This window comes from Sphaerodactylus townsendi, linkage group LG03 (assembly GCF_021028975.2).
Source record: "Sphaerodactylus townsendi isolate TG3544 linkage group LG03, MPM_Stown_v2.3, whole genome shotgun sequence".
NCBI lineage: Eukaryota > Metazoa > Chordata > Lepidosauria > Squamata > Sphaerodactylidae > Sphaerodactylus > Sphaerodactylus townsendi.
In genome coordinates, this window is record NC_059427.1 from 42,527,875 (window position 1) to 42,543,689 (window position 15,815).

General features: G+C 42.1%; 1 protein-coding gene across 2 annotated transcripts in view; it reads left to right on the forward strand.

Moving 5' to 3' along the window:
• The window catches only part of ARL8B (ADP ribosylation factor like GTPase 8B), a 29,301-nt gene that overhangs the window by 3,527 nt on the left and 9,959 nt on the right, over positions 1 to 15,815 (forward strand). For both annotated transcript variants that reach the window (XM_048489997.1, XM_048489999.1), the window contains exons 2-3: positions 12,931 to 13,011; positions 15,017 to 15,090. In XM_048489997.1, the coding sequence (XP_048345954.1) occupies positions 12,931 to 13,011; positions 15,017 to 15,090 (155 nt within the window). The remainder of the gene's footprint in view (positions 1 to 12,930; positions 13,012 to 15,016; positions 15,091 to 15,815) is intronic.

Below are 15,815 nucleotides of genomic sequence, written 5' to 3' on the forward strand. Positions count from 1 at the left end.
CTTCTCCAGCAGGAACACTTAAAATTAAGATTAAGGTTTAGTCTGCAGAGCAAGCTGTTCTTTTAGCCTCGAAGAATAGTGTATGGCTGTTGACATGAGGGTGACTTATATTTTTCCACTGTGGCATTTTATTCCTGGCTGCCAACAAGATCAATTCAAACCATTAGCATTGCTAAGAAGTGTTTGCAAATGTATTCACACTTAACCTTGTGTTTATCTTGATAAATTATACTTCACAGTTTGGTGATCGGTGCAATCCTAAGAACACTTTTCTGTGAGTAATTCCCAGTGAGCAGACCTGCCTTGGACTTCACTGTATGTTCCATACATTATTTGGGGAGTTTTTGAAATGGCTTCCAAAAATTTTGGATCTTTCCCTTACTGAGACATATAAACTATGAACTGTATAGCAGTATGCTTTGTCTCCATGTGGTATGATTTGAAATAGCAAGAGAAGGTGGAAACATGAGAACAAGCTGCCATGAATTGGCTCTCTACAGAGGACATTATGTGCATTGTGATTAACGACTGTTGAAGGAAAGCAACCGTGAGGATGCTGGCCTACCCGTAACCATAATTGCTGGTTTGTGAGTACAGAAGCTGTTTACCCATGCCATTACTTTCATAAAAAGGCTGTGGGGAGAAGCAGATCGATCCCTCCTCCCTCCCATGTGTTATCCCATAAATGTGATGTATGATGACTCTCTCCTCATATTTGAGATGTTAGGGAAAAACACTGTTTCTGATCACAAGGGAGGGACCTCTTGCATGCATAGACTATGTTCATAAGCAGGCAGAGTGTGGGGCCAGCAAACTTGCCTGTTCCCCCGTGGCATCAGCTGCTTTCGTCATTGGTAATGTCATCTGTAGAAGCTCAGGGGTAGGTGGGATGTTGGAGGACTGAAGACTCACGTGGCCTGATGGTTGATGGGATTCTTGCAGAGAATGCTGGACTTAGTGGATCAGCAAGAATTATGCTCAGCTTCACATATATTGAATTATTGGTCCGCCTTAACTGTTACAAGACTAAGAAACATCTGGTTGAAGACAATCCATGCAAGACTCAAGCTAGCTTACTGGTCTTACTCAAGCTAGTATTGGTCAAACCGCACATCATTCAAAGGATGAAGCACAATTGTTGGTGTATGTTAGAAATAGGGAACTAGGATTGATTGTTTTAGGGGGCTCCATAAGTGCTTGAGGAGCAACAAAGGAGCGATCATCCTGTAAACAATATATTTTTTAAAAAAATGACTATACACACAAAATGGTAAAGAATGGCAGATCCCCCTTCTTAAAAGTCTGTGTGCTATTCTTTTTTTTTTTTTTTACTACAGGTACGCTTCTGTACTGGTTTTCAGCAAATCAGTGGTGGGGTTCAAATAATTTAACAACTAGTTGTTTACAAACACTGTTTTAACAACCAATTCTGCGAACCTGCTGAATCCCACCACTGGGTTTAATTTATGTAAAAAGCATAGTATCACTGGATAACACTAACACTGCATCTTGAAACTGGATCATTCAAGATCAGCTAATTATGACACTGACTCTGTAGTGTTCCTGTTCCTGTAGGCTGAACAGCCTGTAATATTCACAGCTAATCAGCAGAATTTGCATCTTTTTGGTATGTCGTGACTGGAGTGATGTATCTTAAAAGCATTATTTCCCCAAAATTCTCGTAGGAACCAGCATCAGACTAGGCACTGTAATGATCACGTGACATTTTTTAAAACTCTGATAAACAAAATGAATATATTGCGAAGCAAAACCTTGCTTTTCTTTTCAAAGGGAACTTGGAGTAGATTACAACAAATACAATAATTGGAAGGAGTTAAAAACTGGACCTTGGGCTGACTCATTACTGACGCTTTGATTTTTGCCCTTTGGCTTCATCTTCCCGGCAATTAATATTGCAATTTGTGGTGAAGTAGAAGTTGCCTGTTCTAGTGCAGCTGGCACACGTGTCCCAAGAATTCCCTTCCAGCTGATTAAGGGAAGATAAACTTCTTATTCGCAAAATAGCAGCATGTGAACGAGTATGATGATATCAGCCAAGTAAAGAAAAATAAGTAGGTGGTGGTGATTGGCTTTCAACTACTAAACTTGGTGACAGTTTATACTTTCTCTGTGCATGTTCTTTGAACATAAGCAATATATCTTTCCCAGATGGGAACCATTCTAGTGCGTCAAAGAAGCTTGAGATAATGCTTACATCAGATCAGTACCTTGCTATTTATTTAGAATTTGCATTAGTGCAAGAGTGTTTCACATGAACATTGTAGGCAAAACCCAGTTAGATTTATAACAGGCTAAGCGTAAACAATAGAGGTACTCACTTCAAAAGGAGGGGTAGTTGAAGTATTGTGGGCTAACGGCTATCTGTAGATTTGCAAGGTTGAAATAATATCTTCTATTATTTGGTAGTCTTCTGCATAAAAGTAATTGTATCAAGCATTTCGTGTGTGTGTTAAATGCTGTCAAGTTGCTTCTTGTGGTGACCTGATGAATGACCTCCAAGATGTCCTATCATCAACAGCCTTGCTCAGGTCTTACAAGCTGAGAGCTGTGGCTTCCTTTAAGTAAGTCCATCTCATGTTGGTGGTTCTTTTTCCCTCCGCTGACTTCAGCTTTGCCTCCGCTGACTTCATTTCAAGTTTTGACATTATTTTGAAATAATGTCAGTAATATGGTGTCATTTATGTGTCTATAAATGCTTCTTTCACCATTTTTCATACCACTTTCCATCTAAATCTAATCTAGCTTTTACTTATTATTTGAGAATAGGAGGTTGAACAGACTAGGAGATAAAAGACATCCTTTTCTGACTTGTTTATCAATTGAAAACTGTTCTGTTTATCCATATTCTGTCCTAACAAAAGCCTCTTGTCCAGAGTATGGCTTGCATATCAAAACAATTAGATGTTGTGACACATCCATTTCTTGTAAAACCAACCATAATTTTTCATTATTCATACAGTCAAAAAGCTTTGCTGTAAACTATGAAACATACACTGGTTTTCTTCTGAAATTCTCTCATGTGTTCTGAAAGCAGTTGGACTTCTCTTCTGCTAAAAGCGACCACTGAGGCAAAGACTGGCATGACCAACATGAACTTAGAAATGCAAGTCTGTTATTTTTGTAGTCTTTAAACTTCAAGAATGTTGTTTGGGTTGTATTTTGGATCTAAGAATTGACATTTAACTTTGGCAGATTCTGCATGGGCCCAGGGAACGGTAGAGCACCGGTGCAGCCCCGAGGCCCTTCGCACACATGGCGCACTGCTTTTTTAATTTAAAACCTACCTCCTCTTCCTATGTAGCTCTGTTGGGACAAGGGGACACACGCCCGTGGCCCTGGCAACGCCTTGGGTTGGAGGGCAGGAGGTTCTCTCCTCATCTCGACGGACCTACGTAGGAAGAGGAGGTAGGTTTTTTTTAAAAAGCGGTGCGCCAAAAAAGTCACCTTCCACCCGGTGCCGTTCACTCGGCATCAGGTGGACGCCGCCGCTTTTTGAAAACACTGTTTGGAGGGGGAAAGAGCAGCGCTGCATTGATGTGGGGGCGGCAGCCATGGGAAGTTCCCCCTCCCAACAGTGTTTTTACTGGGCCAACACTGGTGATTTTGCCCCGTGCAGAATCCACCTTTGTTTTAACTTTCGATTTTGATAATTTATTGTTTGTACCCCAAAAAGGGTGATATGGTATTATGTGCTTTGCTAGTTAAAATCCCAGTGCTGCACTGTTAACCATATTTTTGGGAAAGCAAGAACTACTGGGCTCAGTAGTAGAAAAAGAAGAGTTTGGATTTATTCCCTACCTTTATCTTCTGTAAGGAGTCTCAAGGCGGCTTACAAACTCCTTTTCCTTCCTCTCCCCATGGTAGGGCTTGCTTCTGAGTAGGCAGTCAAGCTTTTTACTACTTATTCATTATGGTGGAATTTTTAAAGTCCTTGAATAGAGTAAGCGCCTACTTTGTCATTAGATAAACTTGTTCATGACCTGTTTTCTCTGACATATAGCAGCATGAGCAATTGAAAATGGTGTAATGAAATTAAGGTTTAGACGCTGATGCAAGATGCTACCCCACCCATCCAAACTGAGAATATTTTTATAATTGAAAATATTTACTAGACAAAATGCAGTTTTCAGCTGGAACAAAAACAGCTATAAATGTATTCTTATCCCGTGACATAGAGCAGAAAACCTTCTGAAATAAAAAATTCTGAAATTTATTTGGTACGTTTATTTTTTCTTTTAGAAATGTTTTGTTTTGGAAGATGCATTAGCTGTAAAATGATCATCAGTGAATGGCTGGTATTACATTACAACAGAAGGAGAGCTTGCTGGTTATAAAGTTGTGATTAATGTTTTTGTGGTAACTGCTACTAGGAATTGTGTGGAAGAGTACATTGTCTATTTTCTTTAGACACAAGCATAAAAATCAAGTAATTCAAATTGGCCCTGAAATTTATCTGGGACACTTGGGGCCTGTGCTTGCATGCATACATGCTTGTTCGTGTGTGCATACACTTAGTTATATAAGCCGATTCTAAGATTTGGGGATTTTGAAATGTGGTGAATTAATAATAAGGACCTTGTCCTGTTTGCAGTAGCACACATTAATAATCTCTTATGTGGTATTTCTCAGCCATTGTGTTTTTTTATAAACCTTTTAGCAGGCTTGTGCTGAAGTGGTGAAGGATGTAATTAAATTACTTTTGTGGGTCTTGTAAGAGGTCTACCTGGGATATGCTGTTACTCTTCCACTTTACATACCTACTAATTCAGATAGTAGATTGGAGGTATATTGCAGATTGGAGGTATATATATATTTAAGTGAGGCAGATACAAAAATAAATCCAGAAATGTTATTAGCCTAGGAAATAAGATATGTGATAAACGTTTGAGGCATTTTGGCCTCGAAAGGGGAGGAGGCAGAGGCGTACCGACCAGAGGGACATGTGGGGTCACATGTCCCCAGGCGCCACACATTTTATCACATGGGGGTGCAAAATCGCCCCCCATGCGCCCCTCCTGTCCTACCAGCTGCTCAGGCGGGCAGGAACCAGCGGCGTCCCTCCACAGTTGAGGCCCTCCCCAGGCTGAGCGCCATTGGCCTCCTTAGCTGGGCACACAACAGAACATGACACGTGTTCTGACATGAGGTCACAGACTACAGAGTAATCAGTTTTTCACTGATGAAGGAGAGATGAAAACAGAAACGCGTGTCATGTTCTGTTGTGTGCCCTTGTTACAACTGTGGGACTTCCATCTTCTTAACATCGGCTTGTGGATTGTTCAGCACGGATCCCGACATCCAGATGCAACCAATTAGTGATACAGCTTGTTCAGCTGGAAGCATTCCATTGACTGTGGAGACCTAGGAAACAAGCCGTATGTTGGTTTATACCGAATGTACTGATACAAGATTCATCGTAGTGTTGACGTGACTAAGAAAGGAATACTTGAAATTGATGAAATGAATGAATTGAAATGTATATATGTAATTATAGCAATTGGAAAATATTGGAAAATACTGTATATAGACTTGCACATTTAGTGGGAATATTTGTCTGGTATATGGGCTAATTTGATATATTGCACAATATACTTGCCATTGCAGTATTTATATGCAGCGTCTTGGGAGGAATGCTGGGCCGGGGGCTCCCTCCCTCTCCTCCTTGGGGCATTGGGGGGCACATGCATGGGGATGCACTCAGGCCACCCCCTCTCCCCCAGCTGAAAGGGTACCCCCCTGCTCGGTAATATTCTCTCTGGCATCCTGGCCCTGTTCTTAAAGCCTTGTACTTGGGCTGCTGCAGCCCCCCACCTCTTCTGGGCTTGTCTCGCTGCCCCCCAGGCCCACCCCAGACTCTAGCAGCCCCCCCCCAGCCACAGCTGACAATGAGACCATAAGTTGGGGGGCAAAGGGGAGGCCATGGGGGGGAGGAAAACTATGGCTTTGCCCTGAGCACCATTTTTTGCCAGTACGCCTCTGCAGGGAGATATTACCTTTGTACTTGCCATTTACAATCAGATTAATTTTTAAAAAACAAATATAGTTGTGAAAGGACCAAACTTAATACCTGTTGCCTATCTCCTATTAGTTTCGGCCACTTACTTTTGTAAAACCTGCGCATCTAGGAAGATTTATCCTTGAATTGCTTTTTTTAGTAGCTCTTGTGTGTTCCAGGAAAGTATTTTCTTAAGAGGTTATTAGCAGTTGTGAGGCAAGAATCTTCACATGACATAATCATTCCTGGACAAAAAGTAGAGGATCCTAGGTCAAATTCTTTATCCAATAAATTCTTTGTTGCAATGTCTGTCTTTGAATAATAATCTTGGTTCTTTTAAAATTTTCTTGGCTTTATTACCAACTTCTAATGAAGCATTACTAAAGTACAGTCAGGCCAGTTGCAATACATTGTAGCCAGAACTAAGAAGATTGTGAAATTGTTCGTCCTGCTTTCCATGTAGTTTGTTACAGATAAAATGGAAATAGGATCGGGTAAGGATCTGGGATAGGTTTCAATAGAGCGTCTTGTTGGAGCAACTTTCTTGCAGAGGTAGTTGATGATACAGTGAATCCTCTGAACCAATTTGGATTCTGGCCATCTGTGAGTCTGTATTAATGGTTTCTTAAAAGTTGTCATTGGAAATATACAAATGCTTCAATTTCACCTGGAGAGCCTTTGGCTGTGGGTATGGGGAAAGACACATTAATGATAAGTAGTGTCCCCTTCCCCAGTATGATGTACACAACTTCAGCAGTTTTCTTCCAGTGGCCAAAATCTCGCAAGTACTAACTTGAGTGCCATGTTGTGACTGGTCTCTGCATCAGGATCTACAGGAATTCGGAATGGGAGCAAGTGTGCGCCAAAATTCTCCGTTATTATAAGTACTCTGTCCTACCTAATGTGTCCAGCACGAAAGAAAAGCCTCCATACCATACTTCCCTTCTACTTATCTGTTGTGTGTGGGTGATGGGGATGTAATTTGATCTCTTGATTTATACCTCATTTTTGTAAATCTCAGTGGTGAACCCAAAGCAGCATACAATATAGAAAAAAAATAAAACAAACGGGAGGAGGAGAAGGCTTGTGAGTTTGTCTTCCAGGTCTTGCACCCGGATTAAGGATCCAAACTTTAGTCTAAAAGCTGAAGGACGAGAGCCCCTTAAAAGCTGAGGGACGAGAGCCCCTTGGCTTGTTCTGAAGGACTCTTGCTGCTGGTGACACCTGGGCCTGAAGGACTTGTGAGCAGAGAAGAAATCATTTCAGCTGAATCTCATTTAGATCATGCTAGCCTGTGAGTAGCCTGTTTTCCCCCTTGTCTCTTCTTTGGTCCTTCCTTCTTTAACTCCTTGAACTGTAAAGGGTCATGCTCCATTCCTGCCTACATGCTAAATAGTTTGCTTTTCAGCACTCCCTGTTCTCAAAAGTGCAGATGTGCTTGACTCCAGCAGAAATAAGGAGAACTCTCAAACTTGCTGAAAACATAAACACTTGGGATTGAACACTACCCCTACTTGTTCAGCACCTTTCTTCTTAAGTAATAAATATAAATGTTCGTGCTGAAGACGTTTTTGGCAGTGTTGGTTTTAATGAAACAATCTCTTACACTTCACAATAAGAATGAGACAAGTCTCTCTTGAAGCATTTCTGTCCAATGTTGGGGTGCTACCTGAACCCCAGCTTTATATGGTTTTGTAGCTCTCATGGTTGTAGCCAGATCACTAAGGGACTGACTTTGGGACTGTTGTTTACATTATGATTTCCAAGGATTGGTACAATTGGTATTTGAAACCATGCGGGATCGATAGTTTATTGTCTGGAACTAGACCTTTTTCTGGATTTAATGAGGGGACAGCAAATGACCATAATCCTAACCCCAGACTTTGGGTTGTTACCTGCTCCTACGGCCATGCCAATGGCAATAGAGCCAACATGGCCAGGCAGTACATAGCTCAAATATGTCCCTTTAAGGAGCTGCCTGCTGCCTTTTTTCTTGTTCTATGTACTTTCTTGTTTTATGTACTTTAGAAGGAGGAGTTTGGATTTATATCATGCTTTTCTCTTCTGTCAGGAGTCTCAAAGTGGCTTACAAACTCCTTCCTCTCCCCACAACAGACACCATGTGGGGTAGGTGGGGCTGAGAGAACTGTGACTGGCCCAAGGTCACCCAGCAGGCTTTATGTCTACAAGTGGGGAATCAAACCTGGTTCTCCAGATACTGCTCTTAACCACTACAGCACGTGCTTTGTAAATGTCATGGATTGTAACTAGTGGCAGAACTGTTGCTTCAGTATTTCTTTTTAAGTGTATTCATGACTGAAGCTAGACCTTCTCTTAAATCTATATGGGTTTCATCAGGTAGCCATTACCAGGGACCTAAAGCCAGGCTGCCAACTGATCCTGTGGCTGGCCAGATTGCAGTTATGTGCATCATTTAGTGGCCCCTTTAAGGAACTGCCTGCTTCTGCTGGGACAGATAGACAATGTTATCAGGCAAATGAGGAACAGACGTGGGAAGTCAGGGAAGGCTGGTGTGTGAGTGTGCACAACTGACCACATGTAAGAGGCGGTCCGTATAAGGGACAAGGAGGCAGGTCATGGAGGAGGCAGCTCCAGGTTTTCTCTGGACTGTAGAGGAGAGGCTCTGGAAGAGAAGAGGAGGAACAAGATGGGATTAATCACCTCCCCCCTCCGCATCTGTGACCATTCTTGGTCCTGTAGTTTTGACTGGAACCACAGAGGAGTATAGAGAGACCCAAGCAGGTGTGGATCCCTTCATCCCCCACTTATAGAAACAGTCAGGATAAATACTAGCAACAATTACAATTTTAAATCTAAGAGCTGCTTTTAATTAGATAAGCCTGAAGGGTGTACTGATAGAAGAGAGTGGAGAAGCAGTCTATGTGGTTGTAACAGTGATTGACAGCAACATTCAGTTCAGCCTGTAAAAAAATTGTTGGTGTTCAGAGGAGTATTTGATTCAGATTTGAACTCTTGATTGTAGTTAATCTTGGTTGTTTCCAAATGGTGAACATCAAGCCCCTATAATCTGGAATGTTGTCAAGGTTGCAAAATTAAGGTGATGGACAGTTAGGGAAGGTGAAAGACAAACAGAAAGAAATTCTGAAGATATGGACAAGATACGTGGACTGGATGAAAGAAGCTCGAGTCAGTGAAGAAATATGGGAGAAGAGGCTACAGAGAATGAACCTACTGCTGTTTGTGTGACAAAACTATGAAGAAGATGAAACGGGGGGAGGGAGAAAAGGGGGAAAATGTATTGTTTGAAAATGTATGAAGAAGGGAAGGTCAAAGACAGAACCTTGAGAAGTGTTAGTCACCATTTATTGACACTTGCAGGTAACAATATAATTCTTATAAACAAATGCAAAAGTGTCACAGTAATCGCCAAGTTTGTTTAATTGAATGTTAATTATCATATCTTATAATATGGGGGGGAAACATTTGTACACCACATTCAGTTTAGTTGCAATGGAAAAGGGAAAGTAATATTGTGTGCTTACTGCTGCTGTGTAACCTGTCTGATTTTACTGAGCACAGCGGCATTTCTTGAAGCTGTCACACAGCACATTTTTAACTAACGCCAGAGAGATGAACAAGTCTTAGGCTCAGTCTTGAAATCTGGAACTTCAGTTTTCAGTTCTGAAACTATTTTTCATCCGTAAAACAATATTCTGCTCAAGACGGAGGAAAAAAAATCACATGGAACGAGTTCCGCTTCAGACTTGTAAGACTTAAGACCATGTGGAAAGATCACACTGTGGTTTGTAGGAAAACTTTAGCTAATCAGAAACTCCTCAGAAGAAGGCTTCTATCTGTCTCGTTTTTCTCTGGTGCGCAAGATGGTTTTGATAGCTTTTTCATGACAGTTGAAAACAAACACCGACGTGTTTATGCCTCTGTCTGTCAGCAGACATGACTTGCTAAAGTCACCGTGACTCTGTATGTAGCAGATGTTGATCTGCTGTCATGCTTCTATGCTAGAATTGCAAGAATCTTCAGCTCAGAAAGCACAGGCACTTGGACAAACTTCCATATGTATTGAAGGGCCAACTCAAATCTGTAACCTTCATCCCTGGAATCGGTGATGCCAGTCCTCTTAGGGTTTGTAGAAAGTCGCTTCTTACAACTGAGGGAGCTTGAACTTTCAAAGTAGTCCAGTCTCTCTTTGTGGTTTTATTCCACTTCTAAATCTTTGTCTCAAATTTTAACTGCTGTAGGCAGATCAGTGTGTGTGTGTGTGAAGGCTGTGGGTGGATTCAGACAGGTGAATATTGAAGAAGGGGGTGGGTGGGTGGGTGGGTGGGGGCAACACATTCTTACAGTGTGACTTTAGCTCACTTTATGAAATGCAGCTGATTAGGAGGTGGGTGTTTGCAGTACTACCAGTTTGTGTTTAAAGTGTCAGATTGTTCGTGTGACTAAGTTACAGGCTATGGATCTTTTCTTTTGCTGCTTTCACCACCTCAACTTGCTACTAAAGTTCATCTAAAGACATAGATAGTTATTTCTGGTGTAACTGCTTATTGGACTATGCTGCAGGTGAAAACAAAGCATAAAGTACTTGATTCATTCAGGTAAGGAAGGTCACTCCAAGCAAATAAAACGTCAGGGTCAGAATGGGGTGGACTTTTCAGAATGGGGGGGACCTCTCATGGGGAATCATAATGTCAGGTAATGCCTTCCCTCCAACAGTTGTCATTCCTGTGTTATTCATTGTTAGCCAATCTGGTGACTTGACCTACCAGGCTTTCTTTTTTAGATGCCACTCTGGGCAAAGTAGCTCCGGTCTAATTGGATGCTCCTTCTGATCTTGAGGTCACTGTGTTAAATATTTCAAGCTAGGGACAACACATAAAATCATTAATTTAGAAAGTGTATATTCCATCTCTTCAGAGGCACCCGTTGGGCAGTACCCTTACACTGCTCAGATAAGCGTCAGAATGTGTTAATGTCTGAACTTCCACTGAGGCTACTGGAATAAGTATCCTGTGAGAGTGTAAATAGCTGCTGTTGCAAAATCGTGTATTGAGCAATAGAACTGCTTTTCTGGCATTGCGACAGCTATCAGTGTGGGAAGTTAGAATGTTCAGTAACTCTTGGCGGATGTCGCCTTCCTGTGATCTCTTGCTGGATAAGCTCTTTATGCATATGTTGGGTCATGTGCTAGAATGTGACGGTGATCCTTAACTATTAACCAAACAGCTTGCAGAAACGTAACTACAGTTTGCCTGCTGGCACTTTGCGGGGGGGGGGGGGCATAATGCTGGGGAGTGTTAATTCTTTCCACACTTGCCTCTTGCATTAAAAGTCAATAGGAATCTGCATGGGATTCAGTATCTGTGCAGGCGAAACATTAGGAACAAGATCCACCAGACCATGGCCACACAGCCTGGAAAACCCACCACAACCAGTTGAATCCGGCAGTGAAAGCCTTTGACAATCTTATTGCTTGCCTTTCCCAAATTATTTATTTTTCAATATGTAAGGGTGTGCTATAATAATAAATCTTCACGCTATTTTGAAACAAACTGATGAATTCTGTTAAAACGAGGGATGAAAAACCTACTTTGTGAGTATGCAAGATGTAATAAAAGAGGCATAGTTGGTAATGGCAAAAACATCCGGTATAGCTTCATTAGCTCCTTTGGAAAGTAACTGTGGGGCAGGGAGAATAGCATGTAGCTATAGTATTGTGCCTTTGCTGAAAAAAATGTTGAAATGTCTCTGATTCATGCTAAAGTACAGTATATTGCGGCTTTAAAACTTGTGAAATATTCCCCAGTGTGTCAGGTCTAGACACATCTTGAAGTCGACTTTCAAGCTGGATATCTTGTCAGTTGTGCAATTTGTGGTACTAGCGTAGCTTCCCATGCTAAGCTTTTCAGGTTCTTCCAGATGTTATCCTGTCAGCTCAGATATTTCAGAGGACTGCTTTTTGGGGTTGGTACCCAGTTTCAAAAAGATGAGGCAGTCTTCAGATATGGGTGGTTAATGCAATTTCTTAACAAACTTGTGGGATTATGACTCCTTGCGAGGCACTTTCCGCATAATGCTGGGGAGTGTTAATTCTTTCCACACTTGCCTCTTGCATTAAAAGTCAATAGGAATCTGCATGGGATTCAGTATTTGCCAATTATTCCTTCTGGCCCTTATTCTCGTTCTGGCCCTTTGACCCTTTCCGCATAAATCTCCTTAAATGTTTGTGAAATGTTTGTAAAATGTTTCCAGTCTTCCCCTTTCGTTCGCACTCACCTTCTTCAAATGATTCCTGGCTGCCATTTTATGTTTATTCCCTTTCCCCCACCCCAGTGTGCAGACAAATCAGTGCTTCAAGCTCCACAACCTCATGCTGCAGTTCCCTGAGTCTTCGGTGGTTGATGCTGTGAAGATTAAGCCCCCAAATATCAAAAATGCTCTGAAATGCTCCAAAAACTAGGCAAAGAGGCAAAGAGTGATCTGACAAAATGGCATCTTAAAGGGGCAGCACACAAATGAAGCCTTTTAAAAATGTTTCAGCCCAAAGAATTGCAAGAAAATGGGATTAATTTAAAGCGTTTTGAGGCTGGAAATAAAAATTTTATGAAGGGGGGGGGGGGAAACTGCAGTATTCTACCCCAAAACACTTTTTTTAGAAGTCCTGAAAACATCTTATTTTGCTGTGAAGAAATGGCCATTATCTCACATATGATACTTCTTGCTTCTGGGTATTCTGCCTTCAAATTTCTTCCAGCTGTATGCAGAAACATTAAATCTATGAGCTCTTCTGCATTTTAAATAACTATGGTGTAGCATTCAAAAGAAAATAGGTGTATTTTTAACCCATCTAAGTTGCTTGAGAGGTCTGGTATCTGTTGTCCTGCTGATGAGCGTTTTTTTTGTTTTCTTTTCAGTCAGGTCAGTTCAGTGAAGATATGATTCCTACAGTGGGCTTCAACATGCGGAAAGTTACAAAGGGTAACGTCACAATAAAGGTAAGTAAAATTTGGGGCAGAGGGCAGATTTTGTTAAGACGCTGACACTGCTGCTTTGAATGCTGTAACAAATGAGAACAGGTTGTGGTCAGAAGGAATAAAGAAACTCTTCCCTTTTTCTCTCCCCCAGTCCTTCTGCAACTTATTCAGCCCCACATTGCACACATCCATGATTTTCATTACCTGTTGCCATCAGTTAAAATAGCTTAAATCTACAGAGGGCATGACATATCTCACTGCTTATCAAAACTTGACGGGGCGAATCATGTGGAGACTCGTACAACAATGCTGTAGCATGGCCCTTAACTCTGCCCATTTGTTATCTTTTTAAAGAGACTACTGAAGACAGCAAGTCTACTATAATTTATCTGTTGAACCCCTACGCTGCAAATCCTATGCTAAACAGAAAGTAAACAGAATCCTTATTGTTGCATGCAAAGCACTTTATTTTCTCAAGGTCTTTTTTTTTTTGGCTTCTGCAGCCCTTCTAGCTCTTACAAAGATAATTCCAAGGGTCATGAGACTGCACAACCAACCAACCACTCATTGGGACTGGAGTGAGGAGGACACCGAAGTGAAATTGGTTCTCCTTGCTTCTTCACAAGGGCAGCTTTACTGTGAAAAGGAATCAGTTCCATTCCTTTATTCCTCCTGGCTCCAGCCGACCAGCTCTTATAGTTTGTTCCTCAGCACAGATCTTGTGGTCCCAGAAATGATCACCCTGGAGGTCAGTAAGACCTGCAGGAAAGAAAAGTCACACAAAGCTAGGTAGATCCCAATTTATCCATTGCTGTGTGTACAGTAAAGCACCATTTTGTTGAGGGTTGTGCTCCTTCAAATTAGGCAGTGACAGGAAAAGAAGCTTTAAGGCCTGTACTGGCCTTTAACAAACAGGAAAGGAATGTCACAGCAGTAGAGAATCAGCATCTAGTATTTCTTTTCTCCCTCCCTAAAGTTGGCTACAGATAGTAGGTTTGTTCAGTTTTTCCCACTATGTGTGTGTACCAATATATCCTTGGAACATAAACTCGGTACATAAAAACAGTGACGAGTAGTACAATTTGATGGGGGGGATGGTAGTTATGGCATGGCCGGGGACAACACAGCCGTGCAGCCTCCTGAGAGGCTTGCTGTGCCATGACCAGCAAGCTAAAAGCAGTACTGCCCCTTTTCTCATGCAAGTGGCGTATGCCGCTCAATAGGCTGCACCACTTGTTTTGCTGGCATAAGTTAGTGCAAAAGGGAACATTCCTGGCTGAAGAGGGCTCAGGAAACTGACTAAATCTGGCTCTACCCAAAGATCACCCCTTCGGTACAAGCACGGGTTCCTGCACTGAAGGAGCACTGGCGTCATGGCTTTGTTAGCATCCAGGCATTCCACTGCTTTGCAGCTGCCCATAAATGTCTCTCTACTGGTTTAAATGCCCCTTATGCCAACGTAAGGGGCATTTATGCCAGCACCAGGGTCACACACCTCCTGAGGTGTTTCGCCCTCCCCCCTCAGGATAGCAGTGTAATTCAGGTCAGCTCATGGCCTTCAGGAGGAGGTATTCTTGCTAACTAAATAACAAGTGTACCTGCTGATTGGCTTGGATCCCATGGCTTGCTTTGGCAAATAGGATTTCTGTCAATGTAGCACAGTCCCACCCTTTCACATGAAATTCTGCTCTCCCCTAGGAGCAGCATTTCAAGGGGTATTTTGGGCTGCAGTGGGCGGGGGTGCAGGAACATTGCTCTGCTGACCAAAATCCTTCTGTTGATAGAAATGGTCTATATGGGGTTCAAGTCTTTGAGACATTGACATATGTAAATGTTGCAGTCATTGTATAAGGGCGTCCTGCTTTCTGCACTGTAAGAAGCCATGTTAATCAGTTGCTTGGTACAGGTTACTCTGAGAGTACAACATTTTCAGATCTCCTCGTCGATGCAGCTTGCTTTTATTTTGTCTTTTGACACTTTTAAATAGTGCTTCTCCCCCTCCCCCCCCTTCCTAATGTTTTAAAAGATCTGGGATATAGGAGGGCAGCCACGTTTCCGAAGCATGTGGGAGCGCTACTGCAGAGGAGTTAATGCTATTGTGTAAGTATGGGCCTTTTCTAGCTCTTTCTTTGTGGTGGCGTTTTATGCTGTGTTGTACAGCAAACAACTAGGTGTTTGGGAGCTGCACAAATGATTAATATGTGGCTGTATTCTGTTCTTCCTCTAACCGTTCAGGAATAAGCTTTCATTGCAAGCAGTGCTGAACAGGGTTCCTTATATTTTTGCAGAGTTCAGTGGTTACATTGATTTTTAGTCTCTAGAGAAATAACGCTGTGTAGCAAATTTAATTACAGTGGCTTGGATTCAATATAGCATGAGCAGAACTTGGTGGAAAAAAATGCAGTTATCTAGCTTTCTTTTTCCTGTTGCATCCCTTCGTTGTCTGAAAGTCTGTTCCTAGGAAGCAGACACAGTGAAATACCTCTAGGGGTGAAGTGGACAGTCAGATTGGTAATAACTGTGCCTCCTCCCTTGCTTGAGGAGGGATACTTCTACCATGAAAAACAAGGTTTGGATGAAAGCTGAAGTGTCCAGCAGTCTCAGTTTTCCTAGGGACAAAACTGATATCAAAGTCTTTGATTCCCCTGTCACCACTGTAGACCTCCAATTTTCCCCTCATGCTATTCCGGGGGGTGGGAAGGTCCATTGTTCCTCAAGAGCAGCATTTCTGACTGTTATGGGATGAGTGAGGTGAAGTCCCATTCCAGTGCAGGAAATCACCTTTGGATGCAAGTCTGTGGTTGCATTTTATTGCATGGGTGGAC